This window comes from Stegostoma tigrinum, chromosome 11 (assembly GCF_030684315.1).
Source record: "Stegostoma tigrinum isolate sSteTig4 chromosome 11, sSteTig4.hap1, whole genome shotgun sequence".
NCBI classification, from domain to species: domain Eukaryota; kingdom Metazoa; phylum Chordata; class Chondrichthyes; order Orectolobiformes; family Stegostomatidae; genus Stegostoma; species Stegostoma tigrinum.
Window position 1 is genome coordinate 59,537,280 of NC_081364.1, and position 18,736 is coordinate 59,556,015.

Consider the following 18,736-nt stretch of genomic DNA (forward strand, 5'->3'; position numbering starts at 1 on the left):
AGTCTCTGGCTATCAACTCTATCTATGCCTCTCATTATCTTGTATACCTCAATTAGGTCCCCTCTCCTCCTCCTTTTCTCCAATGAAAAGAGACCGAGCTCAGTCAACCTCTCTTCATAAGATAAGCCCTCCAGTCCAGGCAGCATCCTGGTAAACCTCCTCTGAACCCTCTCCAAAGCATCCACATCTTTCCTATAATAGGGCACCCAGAACTGGACGCAGTATTCCAAGTGCGGTCTAACCAAAGTTTTATAGAGCTGCAACAAGATCTCACGACTCTTAAACTCAATCCCCCTGTTAATGAAAGCCAAAACACCATTTTAAGGGATCTATGTATCTGCACACCAAGATCCCTCTGTTCCTCCACGCTGCCAAGAATCCTATCCTTAATCCTGTACTCAGCTTTCAAATTCGACCTTCCAAAATGCATCACCTCGCATTTATCCAGGTTGAACTCCATCTGCCACCTCTCAGCCCCTCTCTGCATCCTGTCAATGTCCCGCTGCAGCCTACAACAGCCCTCTACACTGTCAACGACACCTCCGACCTTTGTGTCGTCTGCAAACTTGCTGACCCATCCTTCAATCCCCTCATCCAAGTCATTAATAAAAATTAAAGGAGCAATACCCAGACTTTAAACTGTGAGACAGATGTCCAGAAATCAAGGTCCACTTAATAATTTCACTCACAGTACAGAGATGGCATTGGGGTTCTTGTGGTGCAGTGGTAGTGTCCTTGCCTCTGAGCCAGCAGACCTAGGATCAAGTCCCACCTGCTCCTAGAGGCTCCTAATGACATCCCTAAATGGGTTGATTAGAATATAGCTGCAGTGATATTCTTAATTAGGTTCTCCTTTCTAAACCTTATCTCTGTTCTTTCACCTCTTCAACTCACACACTGTGGTCCAACAGACCCCAATGATGTATCATCTCTCACCAACATTTTTCACACGTGCACCTACACTTTTCAGTTGTCAGGAGTGCAGTTCCATTTTTATTCAGTCTTCCAGCAGAATGGGCGAAAGATCGCTAGATAGAAATCTGCGACATAAATCCTTTCTGCTCTTTGTGTTTTTAACTCGAGCTGTTGCAATCTAACTTGGCAGTGATCAGAACTGCTAAATTTAATTTTAAAAAACCCAGCACTCAAACTTACTTCAACAGATGGAGCATCAACTTATCTGAATGGACAGCGTGGTGGGACTTCAGTTGAATTGCCCAAGTGAGCTTTTCAAGTGCAGATAAATAAATTAGTGCTCCTGGAGATGAAGCATAAGCAACAATTTTAGAAGCTGCATTGACATAGGCAATAGCACTGTCAGACAGCCATCTGCCTGGATTGTTTAAGCTGGATGGATGATGAAATGATGCTCAGTGATAGACAGGAATTTTGTTTTTTTTGGAACTGAGCAACAGATTTACATCGGCACTATGACCAGTTCCTAGGGCTGTGATTTCCAACGCTATTAGAATCGCCAATTCAGTTGCAGTCCATCTGTCTTTCACCTGCTGGCAGACTGGATGTGACTTGAGTCTCTAAAGTTATAGATAATTTCTAATTAACCTGGTTCAGAGGTAGTAATACACACTTCCAGGGCATGTAGGACTTGAACCTGGGACTTCTAGATAAGAGTTAGGGACACTACCACGGCACCATAGTGCCCCTTCAGGTCTAAAGTTGTAAAATAGTTGAAATTTTGGGTACATGACCTATAAAATAAAATTACTGTGTTGGAGTAAGACTGGGATGATTCAAAGACTTGGACATAAACTTGACTTCGAAGAAGAAATTTATCTAAATGAAAAGATACACCATTTCAAAACATCCCAGTGTGGGGAAATGATGAGATGGAGGAGGTGGAAATGGTTTGAAATTGCAAAAGGTTAAAAATCAAGTTGGGTATGACTCTACGTCAGGAACGTAAATAAAAATAGGAGTAGTGCAATTACCTTTTTAAGGTTACTCCATCATTTAATGAGGCACAAATTTTCACCAGCTTCCATGAACTAGCGAGTTTTGAGAAGATTTGTAGCTCAGGTTGAGGTTCGGGATGTGAGTTTGCTCGCTGAGCTGGAAGGTTAGTTTTCAGACGTTTCGTCACCATTCTAGGTAACATCATCAACACTGACTACACTATTAGAAGAACCGAAGACACATACACCAGACACCACCAACCTCATCAGCAAGGACAACATCATCAAGCTAGTGGACCTATGCCTTACCACCCACTTCACTTTCAATAACAAAACCTACAGACAAACCAGCGGTACACCCATGGGATCTCCGATATCAGGGTTCTTAGCAGAGGCAGTAATGCAGAGACTCGAACAAACAGCTCTGCCAATCATCCACCCCAAACTTTGGGTCTGCTATGTGGATGACACCTTTGTCATCAATAAACAAAACAAATTAGAGGAAACCTTCAAGACCATCACTAATACCCTTACTGGCATAACATTCACAAGAGAGGAGGAAAACAACAACAAACTGCCATTCCTAGATGTCACAGTAGAGCGAACAGCCAATGGGGAACTTCAAACCAGCGTCTACAGGAAAACAACACATACGGACCAAATACTGAACTACAGGAGCAACCATCCCAACACCCACAAACGGAGCTGCATGAGAACATTATTCCAACGAGCCACCACACACTGCAGCACAGAGGAACTATGAAGAGCAGAAGAAAATCACCTATACAGTGTATTCAAAAAGAACGGGTACCCTATGAACACAGTCCGCCGATTTCTCAGCAATAAACTCAAACAAACAGACAAAACGGGCTCAGAAACCATAAACACTCTCCCCTACATTAAAGACATTTCGGAAATGACTGCCAGACTACTCGGACCTCTTGGCATCAGGGTAGCCCACAAACCCACCAACACACTAAAACAGCAGCTAATGAACTTAAAAGACCCTATACAGACAACAAATAAAACGAACATCATCTACAAAATACCTTGCAAGAACTGTGACAAATACTACACTGGACAAACTGGCAGAAAGCTAGCCACGAGGATACATGAACATCGACTAGCCACAAAAAGACATGACCCACTATCACTCGTATCCTTACATACAGATGAGGAAGGACACCACTTTGATTGGGACAACACATCCATCCTCGGACAAGCCAAACAGAGACACGCACGAGAATTCTTAGAAGCATGGCATTCCAACCGGAACTCCATCAACAAACACATTGATTTGGAGCCAATCTACCATCCCCTGAGAAAAAGAACAGGAAATGACATCACCAATGCAGGAAATGACATCACCAACCCAAGGAAACCTAACCAGATAAATATAAAGCGGGACATAACACCAGCGCTTCGTCGGAGGCTCACTGATGATGTTACCTAGAATGGTGACGAAACGTCTGAAAACGAACCTTCCAGCTCAGCGAGCAAACTCACATCCAGAACCTTCCATGAACTGTATATCTCTTAATTAATTTGTTACCAAATATCTACTCTTAACTTTCTATAATTATGCACAATATCTGAGCAGCTATGGCTGTGGTGGAAGGACTATATCCCGTAGATTTAGACTCCTCAGACAATGGAAATACCCTCTTGATATCAATCCTGTCAAGTCCAAGAACCACGGATGCTGAAAATCTGAAACAGAAACAGAAATTTCTGGATGAACTCAGCAGGTCTTGCTGCGTCTGTGGTGAGAAAGCCGAATAAACATTTCCAGGCTAGTGATCTTCCCTCAGCACTGATTGTAGGAAAAGTGATTTATATGTTGAAGATGGGTGGGGGATTGGGGAGGGGAGTGGAGCAGTGAGCGGATAGATGGGAATGAAGTCCAGAGATAGAGAAAATGACAATTGGATGGACTAAAGGATGGTCGATCTTAAGCCAGAGAGAAAGAAAAGCAGATAATGGGGACCGTAATTAGGTGAAAGTGGCTTGGCTGTGCTGAATGCAGCTCATGTCGTGTCGTGTCATGTCGGCAGGGTCTGGGATATGGGGCTGATTGAAGCTTTTTCAGGTTCTAAAATTATTGAACTTAATGTTCAGTCCTGAAGGTTGCAGGGTCCCCCAGTGGAAATCCCCTGACTTCAAGGCCACAAGGACAGAAAATTCCCCTTGATATCTTGGAGTCTGGGAAATCAGTGTGACATAGTCATGTGAAGTTTGCCAACGGAACTTTTTTCAACTGGACTTTTTTCTTGCCCTAAAAGAGCTCAGGCATTAAGCTCTGGATCAGAATCCTGATGGATCTGCTAAATCCGGTGAATATCCATTGGAAGTAGTCTATTCCTCCAATCTATGTTCTTCCATTAATGTTTATAAACATTCCTTGCCCATGTAATAAAGACTTTTTTATAATTTTTGTGGCGTGTGATTAAATTGCATGTTATATGAAGCTTTTAAAACTGCCTTATAGTACTGTTCAATAGTTCTGTTTTATTTGTGGTTGTTCCCTAACTGCAGTCCACTGAAGGGTATATTGTGTTAACTTCCCAGAGGTGAAGAAGGATTGTGCGTAAACAATCAAGTGAAATATGGTATTAAGGGCTTTTTGTTTGACCCTTTGGCATGTTGGACAAGTGAGAGGACGCTCTAAATCATAGCAGCTGGAAACAATAATTTATTCCCCACAAGTGAAACATTAACAATAGCAGTTAACGCTTTAAACTAGATAGCTGAATGAAGTAAAAACCAAAAGAACTGCGGATGCTGTAAATCCCGAACAAAAACAAAGTTGCTGGAAAAGCTCAGCAGGTCTGGCAGTGTCTCTGAAGGAATAAACAGAGTTAATGTTTCGGGTCTGTTAACCTGAAATGCTAACTTAGCTGAACGAAGTTATGGATCTGAAAGGTTATAACAAGAAGCATGAATAATTTGGGGAATCTTAATGTTCTGTATTATACAAGAAATTGCATCAACAGTTCTTTTTTTGAGCATCAAGTTATTATCATCATAACTATTTTTATTTCACGCTCTCACCCTCTTTTTTTTTGCAACAACTTTGACTGAACTGCTGTTCCATTGACACTGCAAGCCTCTTGTTAAAATGCATCAATTTTTAAAAATAAAATCTATTTTTCTAATCGACATGTTCAGAGATATTATTACACACCTTTGAGCAGGTGAGACTTGAACCTGGGCCTCCCAGTTCAGGAGTATGGACACTACTACTGCACCACAAAAGGGTTTCATAGATTCTTATTGGATTTATAGGGACTTGAGAAATCTTGAAGTTGGCATTTGGCAACTCCTCATCACTGTTTACCAAAGATATTTTGTAATTATTGTGTGTAGTCACCAAATCCACTTCCCATCATTTGGGCTGTAGATCTACTATCATCTTTAAAAGGACTATCTGTATTCCTACCTGTAGAGAAAATGGCTTGAGGGAATGGTTTGATTCTTGCATAAAATGGCGGATTAGCAGGATTTAAGCTGAAAGCTGAATATGCGTGCAGAGACTTTAGATAAAATTAGACTGATGGATAGACTGACTATTTTGTGTTCTGGATCTTTGTAATGTCTGCATGATGCAATATATTGTACCATGACTTAATTACTCCACTGTCCAAAGATGTTGTCATGATAGCCCTGTTTAGTGTACCATACTATGACACCATGTGTAGGCTGCTCTTACGAGTCTGTATCTCAGATTTACACTTTGTCTTCAGTTTTATAGCTGTTCCAGATATGAAGTTTGTATGATTATGTTTCAGACTGCCTCTTCAATTTGTGTTGTATTATCTGTGACCTGTTCTGAATTCAGCCTAGCAACATGTTGGATTGTTTGGTTCCTCATGGGGACCCAGGTTGTTTTGCTGAGAAGAAGGTGCAAGATATTCTCACTTCTGGGTAACAGCTAAGGTATCTGCCACGACTTTAGCTAGACTGTTACTTTCTAGGCTTCACAGAGGGACATTGGGAATATCAGACTTAAGAAATGATTATGCTTCAAATTGCCTATTTCATTACAGATAGAATGATATTAGGGATTTAGAAAATAAGTCAGTGTCACATTAGCCAAGAGAGACAGAGGGAGCCGGTCCGTGTTATTTAGTGTGCGAAATGCAAGTGGAGCTTGTACTCAGATTAACAGATTTAAATTAATGTGGACTAAAACCAAGATGGAAGATTAGACGCAGAATCTCCAGTGTAACCCTCATCTTGGAAGTCAAAAGGAGAAAGGACAGGTAACCCATGAAGAGTAGCTTTGAAGAGGCTTCTGAAGAAGGAATGATCCAGTTAAGGGAGAGGGTAAATAGATGAGAATTTTTGTTTTGTCTGTAAAGTTAAATGGGGAATCTTTTCTGTAGTTTAAAGCATATAGTTTGTAAGTTACCTATGAAAGCAGCATTTAGTAAAACTTGAAATTTTAAGCGCTTCTTTCAGTCAGTCACTGGAAGTTCACATTTCTTTTAAAAGTTATCGGTCTCTACAAACATTATAATACAGCGTGGATAAGAAACTTATCTGACCGACCATTAACAGACACTGAAAAAGCCGTCTTAGTAAGAGGATTAAACTACAACTTCCGGAATGCGGACAAGAAAGATATCTTAGCGTTAGAAACAACACTGAAAGACAACAAACTTACAGAAGAAACCCAGCAAACCATCAGATGGACAGTTGCACCAACATTAAGCAGGAAAAAGGAAGGAAACACACTCAATACACAAGAAAGGAAAGCACTAAAAGAACTCAAAAAAGATAAAAACATCGTTATCCTACCTGCAAAGGACGCTTGACAGTCATTTTAAACCGAACAGACTACATTGAGAAAGTGAATGCACTGCTTGCAGATACCGACACTTACCAACAGGTAGTGATAGACCCGACCCCACAACTAGAGAACCGAATCACAGCCTTACTCAAAAAAACTTCAAAAATCTGGAGAATTAAACAAGAGAGACTTCCAAAAAATGAAACCAGATGGATCCAACACACCACGCTTCTACGGACTACCAAAATTCACAAACCAGGAGCCCCCCTCAGACCCATAGTGTCGCTACCTGGAACTCCAACCTACAGATTAGCCAAGGAACTACAGCAAAGACTCATGCCACTCCATTCACTCAACCCAAGAATTCCTGAACACCATCAAAGACACCAAGATAGAAGAGGATGAAATAATGGTCTCCTTTGATGTAACAGCCCCGTTCACATCCATCAACATCAACCTGGCCAAAGAAACACTGACTACACTATTAGAAGAACCGAAGACACATACACCAGACACCACCAACCTCATCAGCAAGGACAAAATCATCAAGCTAATGGACCTATGCCTCACCACCCACTTCACTTTCAATAACAAAACCTACAGACAAACCAACGGAACACCCATGGGATCTCCGATATCAGGCTTCTTAGCAGAGGCAGTAATGCAGAGACTGGAACAAACAGCTCTGCCAATCGTCCACCCCAAACTTTGGGTCCGCTACGTGGATGACACTTTTGTCATCACTAAACAAAACAAATTAGAGGAAACCTTCAAGACCATCAATAATACCCTTTACTGGCATAACATTCACAAAAGAGGAGGAAAACAATAACAAACTGCCATTCCTAGATGTCACAGTAGAGCGAACAGTCAATGGGGAACTTCAAACCAGCGTCTACAGGAAAACAACACATACGGACCAAATACTGAACTACAGGAGCAACCATCCCAACACCCACAGACGAAGCTGCATTAGAACATTATTTCAACGAGCCACCACACACTGCAGCACAGAGGAACTATGAAGAGCAGAAGAAAATCACCTATACAGCGTATTCAAAAAGAATGGGTACCCAATGAACACAGTCCGCTGATTTTTCAGCAACAAACCCAAACAAACAGACAAAACGTGCCCAGAAACCATAACCACTCTCCCCTACATTAAAGACATTTTGGAAATGACTGCCAGACTACTCGGACCTCTTGGCATCACGGTAGCCCACAAACCCACCAACACACTAAAACAGCAGCTAATGAACTTAAAGACCTTATACAGACAACAAGCAAAACGAACGTCACTTACAAAATACCTTGCAAGAACTGTGACAAACACTACATTGGACAAACAGGCAGAAAGCTTGCCACCAGGATACATGAACATCAACTAGCCACAAAACGACATGACCCACTATCACTCGTATCCTTACATACAGATGAGGAAGGACACCACTTTGATTGGGACAACACATCCATCCTCGGACAAGCCAAACAGAGACACGCATGAGAATTCCTAGAAGCATGGCATTCCAACCGGAACTCCATCAACAAACACACTGATCTGGAGCCCATCTACCATCCTCTGAGAAAAAGAACAGGAAATGACATCACCAACCCAAGGAAACCTAACCAGATAAATAGAAAGCGGGACATAACACCAGCGCTTTATCGGAGGCTCACTGATGATGTTACCTAGTATGGTGACGAAACGTCTGAAAACGAACCTTCCAGCTCAGCGAGCAAACTTACATCCATTATTATACAGCCTTAAAAGCGCATGATTGATCATGAAGCTGTACGTCCTTGAGTTTGGTGACATGTCAAATTATTGTCTCAGGATTTAGAGAAAAAAAATTATAACATTTCTGCCTAATGTCTCAAGTTGCAAATTTAATTGTTGTGAAGCATGATGTAGGCTTTCTGTTACACTTAATCCCTGATGTTTGGTTTTAATCTGTGTGAAAGTCTTAGTTTGTCAGAGCAAGCCTCTACTTAATAATTGCTAATGACGAAAGTATATTGTACAGTCATAGTCATACAACATGGAAACAGACCCTTTGGTCCAACCAGTCCATGCTGACTGTAATCTCAAATTAACTAACCCCACCTGGATGTGCTTGGCCCTCCAAACATTTCTTATTCATGTAGTTATCCAAATGTCTTCAATGTTGTAACTGTACCCAAATCTACCACTTCCTTTGCAAGTTCATTCCCGACATGAACCACTCTTTTTTTAAAAAAAAATTGCCCTGTCTTTTTTTTTTAAATCTTTCTCCTCTCTCTTTAAAAATATGCCCCCCAGTCTTGAAAGCCGTACCTGAAGGAAAGACACCTGCCATCCACCTTATCTATATTTCTCATTATTTTTATAAGCCTCTATAAGGTCGCCCTTCAACCTTCTACACTCCACTGAAAAAAATCCCAACCTATCCCGAAACATCGGCTTTTGTGCTCCTGAGCTGCTGCTTGGCCTGCTGTGTTCATCCAGCTTCACACTTTGTTACCAACCTATCCAGTATTTGTTTATAACTCAAACTCTCCATTACTGGCAACACCCTGCTGAACTTCTTCTGATCCCTCTCCAACTGAATTACAGGGGGACCAGAACTGGCCACAGTACTCCAGAAGAGGCTTCACCAGTGTCCTGTACAACCTCAACATAATGCCCCGACTCCTGTACTCAGTGGTCTGAGCAATGAAGGCAAGCGTGCCAAATGCCTCCTTAACTGCCCTGTCTACATGTAATGCAAGCATCAAAGAATTCTGTACCTCAAACCCTAGGCGCCTCAGTTCTACAACACTATCCAAGGTCCTACTTTTAATTGTGTTAGTCTTCCCGTCGTTTGTTTTACCAAAATGCAGTGTTGTATATGGGAGTACCACTGAATTAAAGGGACCTATTCCTTATTTGCCACTCTGTCACACAGGGGTAAATGCCTGGTCTAGGCTAGTTGAACTCTGCTGCTAGTACAGATCCTATTTTTGTGAATCTGCAAGTGGTTATCTAAGACCACCATTAACAGAGGCATCACGGAGACATGAACCAAGTTACAGGATAAAGAATAGAATCCCTACTGTGTGGAAACAAGTTCACACCAACCCCATGATGCATTCCACCCAGACCCATTCCCCTCTCACCCACCTAATCTATACATCCCTGAACACTACAGGCAATTTAGCATGGCCAATCCACCCAGTATGTACATCTTTTGGACTGTTGAGAGGAAACCAGAGCACCTGGAGGAAACCCACACAGATTAGGGGAGAACGTCCAAATTCCGCACAGACAGTCGCCCAAGGCTGGAATCGAACTCCAGTTCCTGGAGCTGTGAGGCAATATAGCTAACCACTGAGCCACCATGCCACCCTACACTAGATCATGTAAACTTGATAATCGCTACTCCCACTTTTTTTAAAGCAAACTGAGAGGGAGTTTGTGCCTTACTAAGCCATTGTAGTTTATCCATTTTCATTTGGTCATTTAATTCAAATGATTCCATATCATTTGGTATTTTTAGCATTAAATTTCTACTTGTTTATTCAATTAAATTTTTGATGCGAAAATTGACTTTGAACTGTCAGAGGTAGACAGTACAAAGATCAACTTTGTGATTTTTACAAATGATTGCAGAATCTATTTTAGTTGAACTTTATCTTTAGGAATTTATAGATAATTTAAACTGCTGTGTTTGCAGACCAGGTCAGGTAACAAAACTATATTCAGTTTGATAAAAAGCGGGTGCATTTACAATGTGCCCTGATCCTCATCACCCTCATCTGGTCAGTTTCTTAGAACAATAGTCTTATAGCTTCAGCATCTAAATCATATTTGCATTGACTGTGAAGAAATGGATATTTCTCCAGTTATATCCTGCGTCAGAATGTCTTATTTTCTAATTTGTTCCTTTTTCACTTTCTGCCTTTTAAAGAATAGGGCTACCTTAACATATAATATCACCATATTGGGCACGTGTTGTTGTGAGCATTGTTTATTTGTACTTTTTATTGTCTTTCTCTTTCTTTTCCTCTTCTAGCAGCACGTGCATTTTATTTTTATAGTGGAACTCTCATTATCTGCTATTGGGACCTTTCTGTCATGGTAATTAACATTGGGTGATCATTAAAATGCCCAACTTTTGTTTTAGACGTAGGATACAAAAGCACAGGTATGGAAATAGAGCCATCTAGGTGTATGTTTGAAGAGAATATGTGACCCATGAGAACAATCAAAAAGTAAACTCATTTTACAGCTCCTTTCAGAATCGTTTAAAATGAGGGCTAGTGAATTTATCATCTTGGGCTGAAAGTCAAATGTATATGGCATTGGATTATGTCTACCGGATTCTTAGGGCTGACATCTAACTTGCGGCTGTATTCTGTGAAATTTCTGATGAGGTAAATGCAAAGATGCATTCTAGTGAATGGGAAGTAAAGTTCTTGACCAAGATTCACACTGGAGTTAATTGTTTTGATTGATATTCTTCAAGAGATTCTGTCTCAGTTTCTCTCTCCACGGATGCTGCCAGACCTACTATGTTTCTCCAGCACTCCGTATTTTTCAGGTTTCTAGCAGCTGCAGTATTTTGCCATGACTTTTCCAAGGATCATGTGGAAGTTGTTAGCTGGTGAGAATGTGGATTGCAGTGGTGACTTTATGGAATGAGCACCTCAATTGACAGGAAACATTTATTCTGCTTGCATTCTTACTTGGGTAGATCCTGAAGTGTCATGCACTTAATTTCTTAGGTGATTTACCATTGGAGTTGGATGCGAATGAGGAGCATCCAAAGTGGCGCTACATCCTTGATTTGGGGAAAAATGGGGGATTGATTTCAACAGAACAGGTGCACCTGGGAGACTGGAACAGATTCCCTTCCTTTGTTTTTGCTGTGATCAAATCTACTTCATTCTGGGGAGCAGTTATTAACAAGGTGCGTTCTCTTGTTTGTTTTCTATTCAAGTTCTGTGAACCAAAGGAAGCTGCTGCCTAAACTAGTGTATAATCTGCTTTCTGAGCGAGATTTGCGGAAGAAGTTAAAGGAATGTGGACTGTCAACTCAGGGCAATAAAGCACAGATGGTTAAACGACACCAGACATATGTGCAGATATACAACTCGCAGTGTGACTCCTTAAACCCTAGACCAGGTGAGTAAATTGTTAGGCATAAAACAACATTGCATGTGCATGTTCTTTTTCTATGTAAGATAATCCTTTAATGGCTTTCTTATTTAAGCTGAGACATATGGAAACAACTTCCCCTCCTACCAAAGATTAGCTGATCAAATGCAAGTGAACATTAGAATTTAAAAACAAGTTAAGCTCAACTTCTGAAAATGCATGTGAACTGCAAAACATCCCGAATTGTGAAGATAATTGGAGAAAAGATCAGTTAACACTTTCAGAAGTCTGCCAGCCATTTACCACCTCGGTGTGTATTCCTCCATTCATACTGGCCCCGGTTATTGTTTGGACCTGTCTATACCTGCCTGCTTCCGAGTAATGCATTCGCGATCTGATTTCCTTTTGGCAAAGCAGTCTTGCCTAGCCCACCTTGAATTCCTAAATTGTAATCCATTCCGGCATGATGCTTCAGCTTGGTGATTAATGATTCACTTGGAAGTATCAGCTCCTTAGCCCTTCCAGTCAGACGCTCAAAGCAGCGGGTAAACACAATAACTTACACTAATGCATTTAGCTCATCATGGTTTTCCTGTCCATTAAACTCAAAAATAGAGGGGATGCAGTCACAAGCTAGTGAGCACCTAAGTGGAACATAAACCAGTGCCTTAGAAGTTAATGGACATCATTACGTTGCATAGAAACCTTCAAGTGCTTTAGTGTGCGTTGGCATGTTGAACGAAGCTGTACTTACTCTGATTTCTTTTGAAGCCTGGTACACTGCTTTATGTGCTAATATTATGCTCAGCCTCTTTTATGGCAATTCAGTCATTCAAGCCCTATTTTGCATTTATTTTTCTTACTTGCTGCTTTATCCCTTGGGGCTTGGAAGAAGATGTTGCTTCACATTCTGGATGAGAGTGCAAAGTTCTGCTAGTTTCCACAAATAGAGACAAATGCCGAACAATGGAAGGTTTTATATTTTAACTTTAAACTCTGTGTGGCTGTTAAATTTTGACTTTAAATTGAATATAAACTGATGCTTTAAAAGTGCAACGTAAATGCTGTTGTTTGACATTTGTACACTAAGCATTAGGGAGACGCATTTCTGCGTGCACTGATAATCCTGCTGTCTCTGAACAGGTGTCTCACAAATAAACCGAGAGTTATGGCACCAGCTGCCTTGTGAATTGGAGAATGATTGAAATTTATGGCAGATGAGGCGGATTTGGGCATTGTGTCTGTGCCGGTTAAATAAGAAGTATTGAGCCTAATGCCATCTCACAGCTCTTCCTTCAATACCTTGGGCTTTATATACAGGGCTTTAGGGCATATCCAGATATCTTTTTTAAAAGTGTAAATAAATTCTACATTCCCATAATCGTCTAATATTTCTCTTCAACTCCCCTCTAAACCTTCTGCTATTTTCTTCATGTCTGTGCCTCCTTATTATTGATCTTTCTGCAAAGGGAGATGGATCCTTTATATCTATTCTACCGAGATCCTTAGTTATTTTATGCGCCTCACTTAAATTTTTTGTTCTTGTTCTTACTGTGAGTTAGATGTTTAATTACTTCATTTTCAGTCTGCGTAGTTCCCTGATGAGCAATATGAAAAGACATTCATGGTTTATAGGGGTCCAGCCAATTTACATGCAGGAGGGAAAAACAATTACCTGTGGAATTTTGCTTATTTGCAGCTGGTTTACTTAATTTACATTTAGTGTTTCTGCGTTTACAAACAAGTGGCTGAGAGTTGAATATAACTCTAGAAACAATGCAAAATATTTTGCACATAATCTTGTTGACCTTCAAGTGAGAAATCTAAATATTTCATGTCTTATGGCATGTAATTTTTTTTCTTGCTCTTTGTGTCTTGTTTTTGCTCATAGAAAGGAAAGTAAAGTGTGTCCGTAGGGGAATTAACAATTGAAACAAGAAAGCATTAAACTGCTCTGCAGTTAATGCCTCTGGGTGGACAGACCCTTTATGTCGATGTTATTTTCAACATCTATCAATCACGCAGACATTCGGTTTATATAATTAAATACTTTGAAGGGTAGACAACATAAGAGCATAAGAAATAGGAGCAGGAGTAGGCCAACTGTCCCATCGAGCTTGGTCCACCTTTCAGTTAGATAATGGTTGATATTTCTCTGGACTCAGCTATGCTTACCTGCCTGCTCACCATAACCCTTAATTCTTTTACTGCTCAAAAATCGATCTATCTTTGCCTTAAAAATATTCCACAGGGTAACCTCAACTTCAATGAGCAGAGAATTCCATGGATTCACAACCCTTTGGGAGAAGCAGTTCCTCCTCAACTCAAGCCTAAATATGCTCCCCCTTATTTTGAGGCTATGCCCCCTAGTTCTAGTTTTACTTACAGATAGAAACAATCTCCTTGCTTCTATCTTATCCGCTCCCTTCATAATAACCCCTCCATTCTTCTAAATTCCAATGAGGATAGTCCCAGCCTGTGCAGTCTGTCCTCATAAGCCAACCCTCTCAACTGCAGAATCAACCTTGTGAACCCCTCGAGTGCTAGTGCATTCTTTCTCTAGTATGGAGACCAAAACTGTACACTGTACTCCAGGTGTGGCCTCACTACTTTATACAGCTGCAGCATAAAGTCCCTGTGTTTAAACCAGGATGCCCTTACAGGGCTAGTGTGGAAATTCAGGATTGCTGTGGCCTCCATCGAGGGTGAGAACTGAACCAGCTCTAGATCAAGCAGTCTTTTAATGTCCTATTTAATGAGATTTTAAAGTGAGGTCCTGCCTGCCCCCTCAGATGAATGTAAAAGATCTTGTGGCACTGTTTGAAGATAGAGTTCTCCCCAGTTATTTGGCTAATATTTATAATCTTGAAAGGTTCTATACAGGTGTGTTACTTCCTTTGATCAATGGAATGAAATGTGATCCAGATTATGGGAGACAAGTGGAAGGCTTGTCTGTGACCATTGTTCAGAAGTAGAGGGGGCAATGCTAATTCACAAATCTGAAATTGTAAGTTGCTGCATGCGTGGTTTGCACAAAAGAGGCATGTAATAAACATTGAATTTGTTTCAGCCACCAGTATCTAGTGGCTCCAATTGTAAGTGGATTGAGTTGCAAATGTGTTCCCTAAATGCTTGCAAAATCTCATAAATATCCTGTAATTAAGATTGAATTTACATGAGACTTTTTTCAGGCCGTCTAGCAAATCAAGAGGAGAATCTTGAAGAAACATTAACCACAGAATCTTACAGCACAGAAAGAGGCCATTTAGTTCAGCATACCTATATACTCTTCAAAACAGCTGTCCAGTTTTAATCCTTCATCCCAGGTTTTCTCATAAAGCTGCCAATTACTGCACTTCATTTACAAGTGCAGTTGCTAATTTGTTTCACTTCATACTAATCAATGGCTTATCTATGTCCCCTTGTGATCTGCTGTTCTGCTGCTTACTATTATCTTGTATCAACTACAAAACTTTGAAAACTTCTGATACTTTCTGTATTCAATTCTATGTCATTGTAAGTACCAAACATGCAACTGGCTCTAGTGGACTCGTGTTCAATCTGAAAAACATCTCTCATTTGCCTGACTCAATCAGTTATGTACCATGTTATCACCACCTCATTTAATGCTTCTATTTACCATGTTCTGTTACATGGTAAAGTTCATACTGACAAAATCTACTGCATGACCAACATCACCCCTCTCCATACCTTCAAAAACAGGATGAATTCTCCACTCTTTGACAGGCGTTAATCATTTTAATCCTGTTACTGTCTTAAATAAGGTTAGTTAATTTAACAGATTTGGACTCAAACCTCTAAATGACCCTGAGAGATAGTAGGAACTGCTGATGCTGGAGAATCTGAGATAACAAGGTGTAGAGCTGGATGAACGCAGCAGGCCAAGCAGCATCAAAGGAGCAGGAAAGCTGACGTTTCGGTCTGGACCCTGCTGTGTATTTAATCATTCTGTGGCCATATTATGAAATAAGAAGCCAGGCACCAGTCTTGTTACTTAATACTGGATTTTATTTACAAGATGAAATATTGCATAACTCCCCTGAACCAACACTGTGTGTCCTAGCAATCTGTCTTAGTTCTCAGGGGTGATTAGTCAGTGCTGTTCTATCTGATCCTTAACTTTGATAATAAAATTAACCATTAACAGATTCCCTTTTTTAACATCTGGAATAAGTTTTAAAATTGAAAAAGTGGTTTTCCGTATACTGAATATCACCTTTTAATAGTGAGATCCTGCTGCTAGGATCTTCAGTTGTTTTTTTGGACAAACAGTTGGGAAGTCATGTTTGGGTTGTACAGAATGTTGATGAGGCCTTTTCTGTAATACTGTGTCCGATTCTGTTCACCCAGTTATAGGAATGATATTAAGTTGGAGAAGGTTCAGAAGATATTTACCAGGATGTTGCTGGATATAGAAGGTTTGAGTTAAAAAGAAAGGCTGGACAGGCTGGGATTTTTTTCTCTGGAGTGTAGGAGTTTGAGAGGTGACCTTGTAGAAGTTTATAAAATAGTGCGCAGTATAGACAGGGTTCATGGTAGTTGTCTTCCCTGCAGGATGGGGGATTTCAAGACTGGGGACATGGTTTTAACGGGAGATACTTAAAAAAGACATGAGGGGCCTTTTTTTTTTACAGAGACCATGGTTCATGCGCGGAATGAACTTTCCTGAAGAAGTGGTGGATGTGGGTACAATTACAATGTTTAAAAGACATTTGGATAAATACATGCATAGGAAGAGTTTAGAGTGACGTGGGCCAAAAGTAGGCAGGTGGGACTAGTTTAGTTTGGGATTATGGTCAGCATGGAGTGGTTGGACCGAAGGGTCTGTTTCCATGCTCTTTGATTGTGTAAACCATCTTCTTTGTTAAGCAATGCAATATTGTTGACTAGTGTTTACCTATTTTAGTTTGGAGATCTTTTTCTAGCATGACTAATACGAGCAAGGCTAATGCTTAATCTTTTCGCAGTTACATTCTTTGTTGAATATGCATTATTCCATAAAAAAAGGTTGCCTACATGAGCAAGCTAATCTCATAATATAGCATCTTCTCTTAAAACCCCACTTATTACTACTAGAGCCAAGAATTTTGTAGCCAAGATACTTTTAAACTATCTTTTTTGTATTCATAGCTTCCCAGGCTAAGAGTTAATATGTTTATCTATCAAGAATACAACGCAGCCATACTTGAGCAATTGAACAGGAGATTAGCAATGTTTCCCACGTCAAAATTCACCAATTTCACGTCATTTGGGTAACTCAAAGCTGGAAATCTAAATACATGTTTCTTTGCATGTAATTTTTGAATATTTTCTTTGCTGTTGAAGCATCCTCAGTTTTAGCAAATTTCATCGTAGTTCTTAGTTCAAATACATAAAAGCTGGTAGCAGGATTTGTGTGAGTATATATCCAATTTCAGATGATTTCCCTCCGACAACCACAATAATCTTCCTGCGTTCCAGATATGACACCAACCAGCGGCGAATTTGCTCCTGATCCTAATGATTGCAGTTTTGCTAGGGTTCCTACACTTGGTCAAATGTGGTCTTGATGTCAAAGTCAACATTGCTGTTGCCTCACTTCAGAAATTCAACTCTTTTGGCTATGAGTCAAGGTGTAATGAGGTTGGGAGCTGATTGGGTCTGGTGGAACCCAAATCGGCCATCACTGAGCAGGTGCTACTTGATAGCACCGTTGATGACACCTTCTGTCACTTTACTGATGATTGAGTGGAGACTGATGCAGCTGTATTTTGGCCACGTTGGATTTGTCCTGCCTTTTTTTTGTGTACAGGATGTACCCAGGCAATTTTCCACCATGTCACGTTGAAGCCAGTGTTGTAACTGTACTGGAAGAGCTTGGCTGGGCGAGTGGCAAATTCTGGAGCACAAGTTTGAGGTACTGTTGTCAGGACCCATAGCCTTTTAGCATCCAGTGGCTTCAACAGTTTCTTGACATCACGTGGAGTGAATCAAATTGGCTGAAGGCAGGTATCTGTGATGCTGGGAACCACTGGACTTCTCAAACTTCTCAACTGCTCTGTTTCTTTTGACATGCAAGATCATTTTTCTGTCATGACTAGAACAACTTATCAGGATTTAAATAATGCTCCCTATACATGATTGTCAATTCAAATTTAATTCCTACCTATTCTGCCTCACGTCTAAGCCTATACTTTGAAGGATTCCAACAGGATGAGTTCCAGTCTTAATTTTTCTTTTAAACTATATTTCAGAAACTGCTTGAATTCCAAGGAACCTCGTTATAGCTCTCTGAATTTTCTGCAGACTTCTATCTTATGGAGGGTTTTGGTTAGTGATCAGTAATTTTCTGATTTTTATGTGGTTGGAATCACCCCCAGATCCATGGTTGTGACTCTGGGCTTATTTAGGGAATGCGAAATGAAGAAGACAGTAGGCAGGTGTTTCAGGGCAAAAGAATTTCTGCGTTTACTAAATAAAAAAAAGCTAAGTATAATACAAGAAATAAAGGCAACTGTGAGAAGCAGGGAAATTGACATGATCAACTATACAGAGGACAATAATTGAAGACTAGTTTGAAAACTTTGAGGACTTGGGAGTTTCACCTGACCACTGAGGAGAAACACAGTTTTAAAGTACAGCTGGCTATTGAGGCTCTTGTCGGTTCTTTCAGTGCACAACGGCCCATCTGTGGAAGCTTTTGTTTGGATTTTTGAGGAAGAGTCTAGGCCCAAAACGTCAGCTTTCCTGCTCCTATGATGCTGCTAGGCCTGCTGTGTTCACCCAACTCTACACCTTGTTATGCCATATTGAAATCATTCTGGTTCTGTGTGTATTTGTTGCAGCCTGAGCTGAGGACCTTGTCCATTATTTTAGATGATGGGGTTATTTTTTCTCAATCCTACGCTTGGTGAA

General features: G+C 40.5%; 1 protein-coding gene across 3 annotated transcripts in view; it reads left to right on the plus strand.

Annotated features, from left to right (window-relative positions):
* The window catches only part of rad18 (RAD18 E3 ubiquitin protein ligase), a 227,520-nt gene that overhangs the window by 73,260 nt on the left and 135,524 nt on the right, over positions 1–18,736 (plus strand). For all 3 annotated transcript variants that reach the window (XM_048547656.2, XM_048547657.2, XM_059649652.1), the window contains one exon: positions 11,664–11,848. In XM_048547656.2, the coding sequence (XP_048403613.1) occupies positions 11,664–11,848 (185 nt within the window). The remainder of the gene's footprint in view (positions 1–11,663; positions 11,849–18,736) is intronic.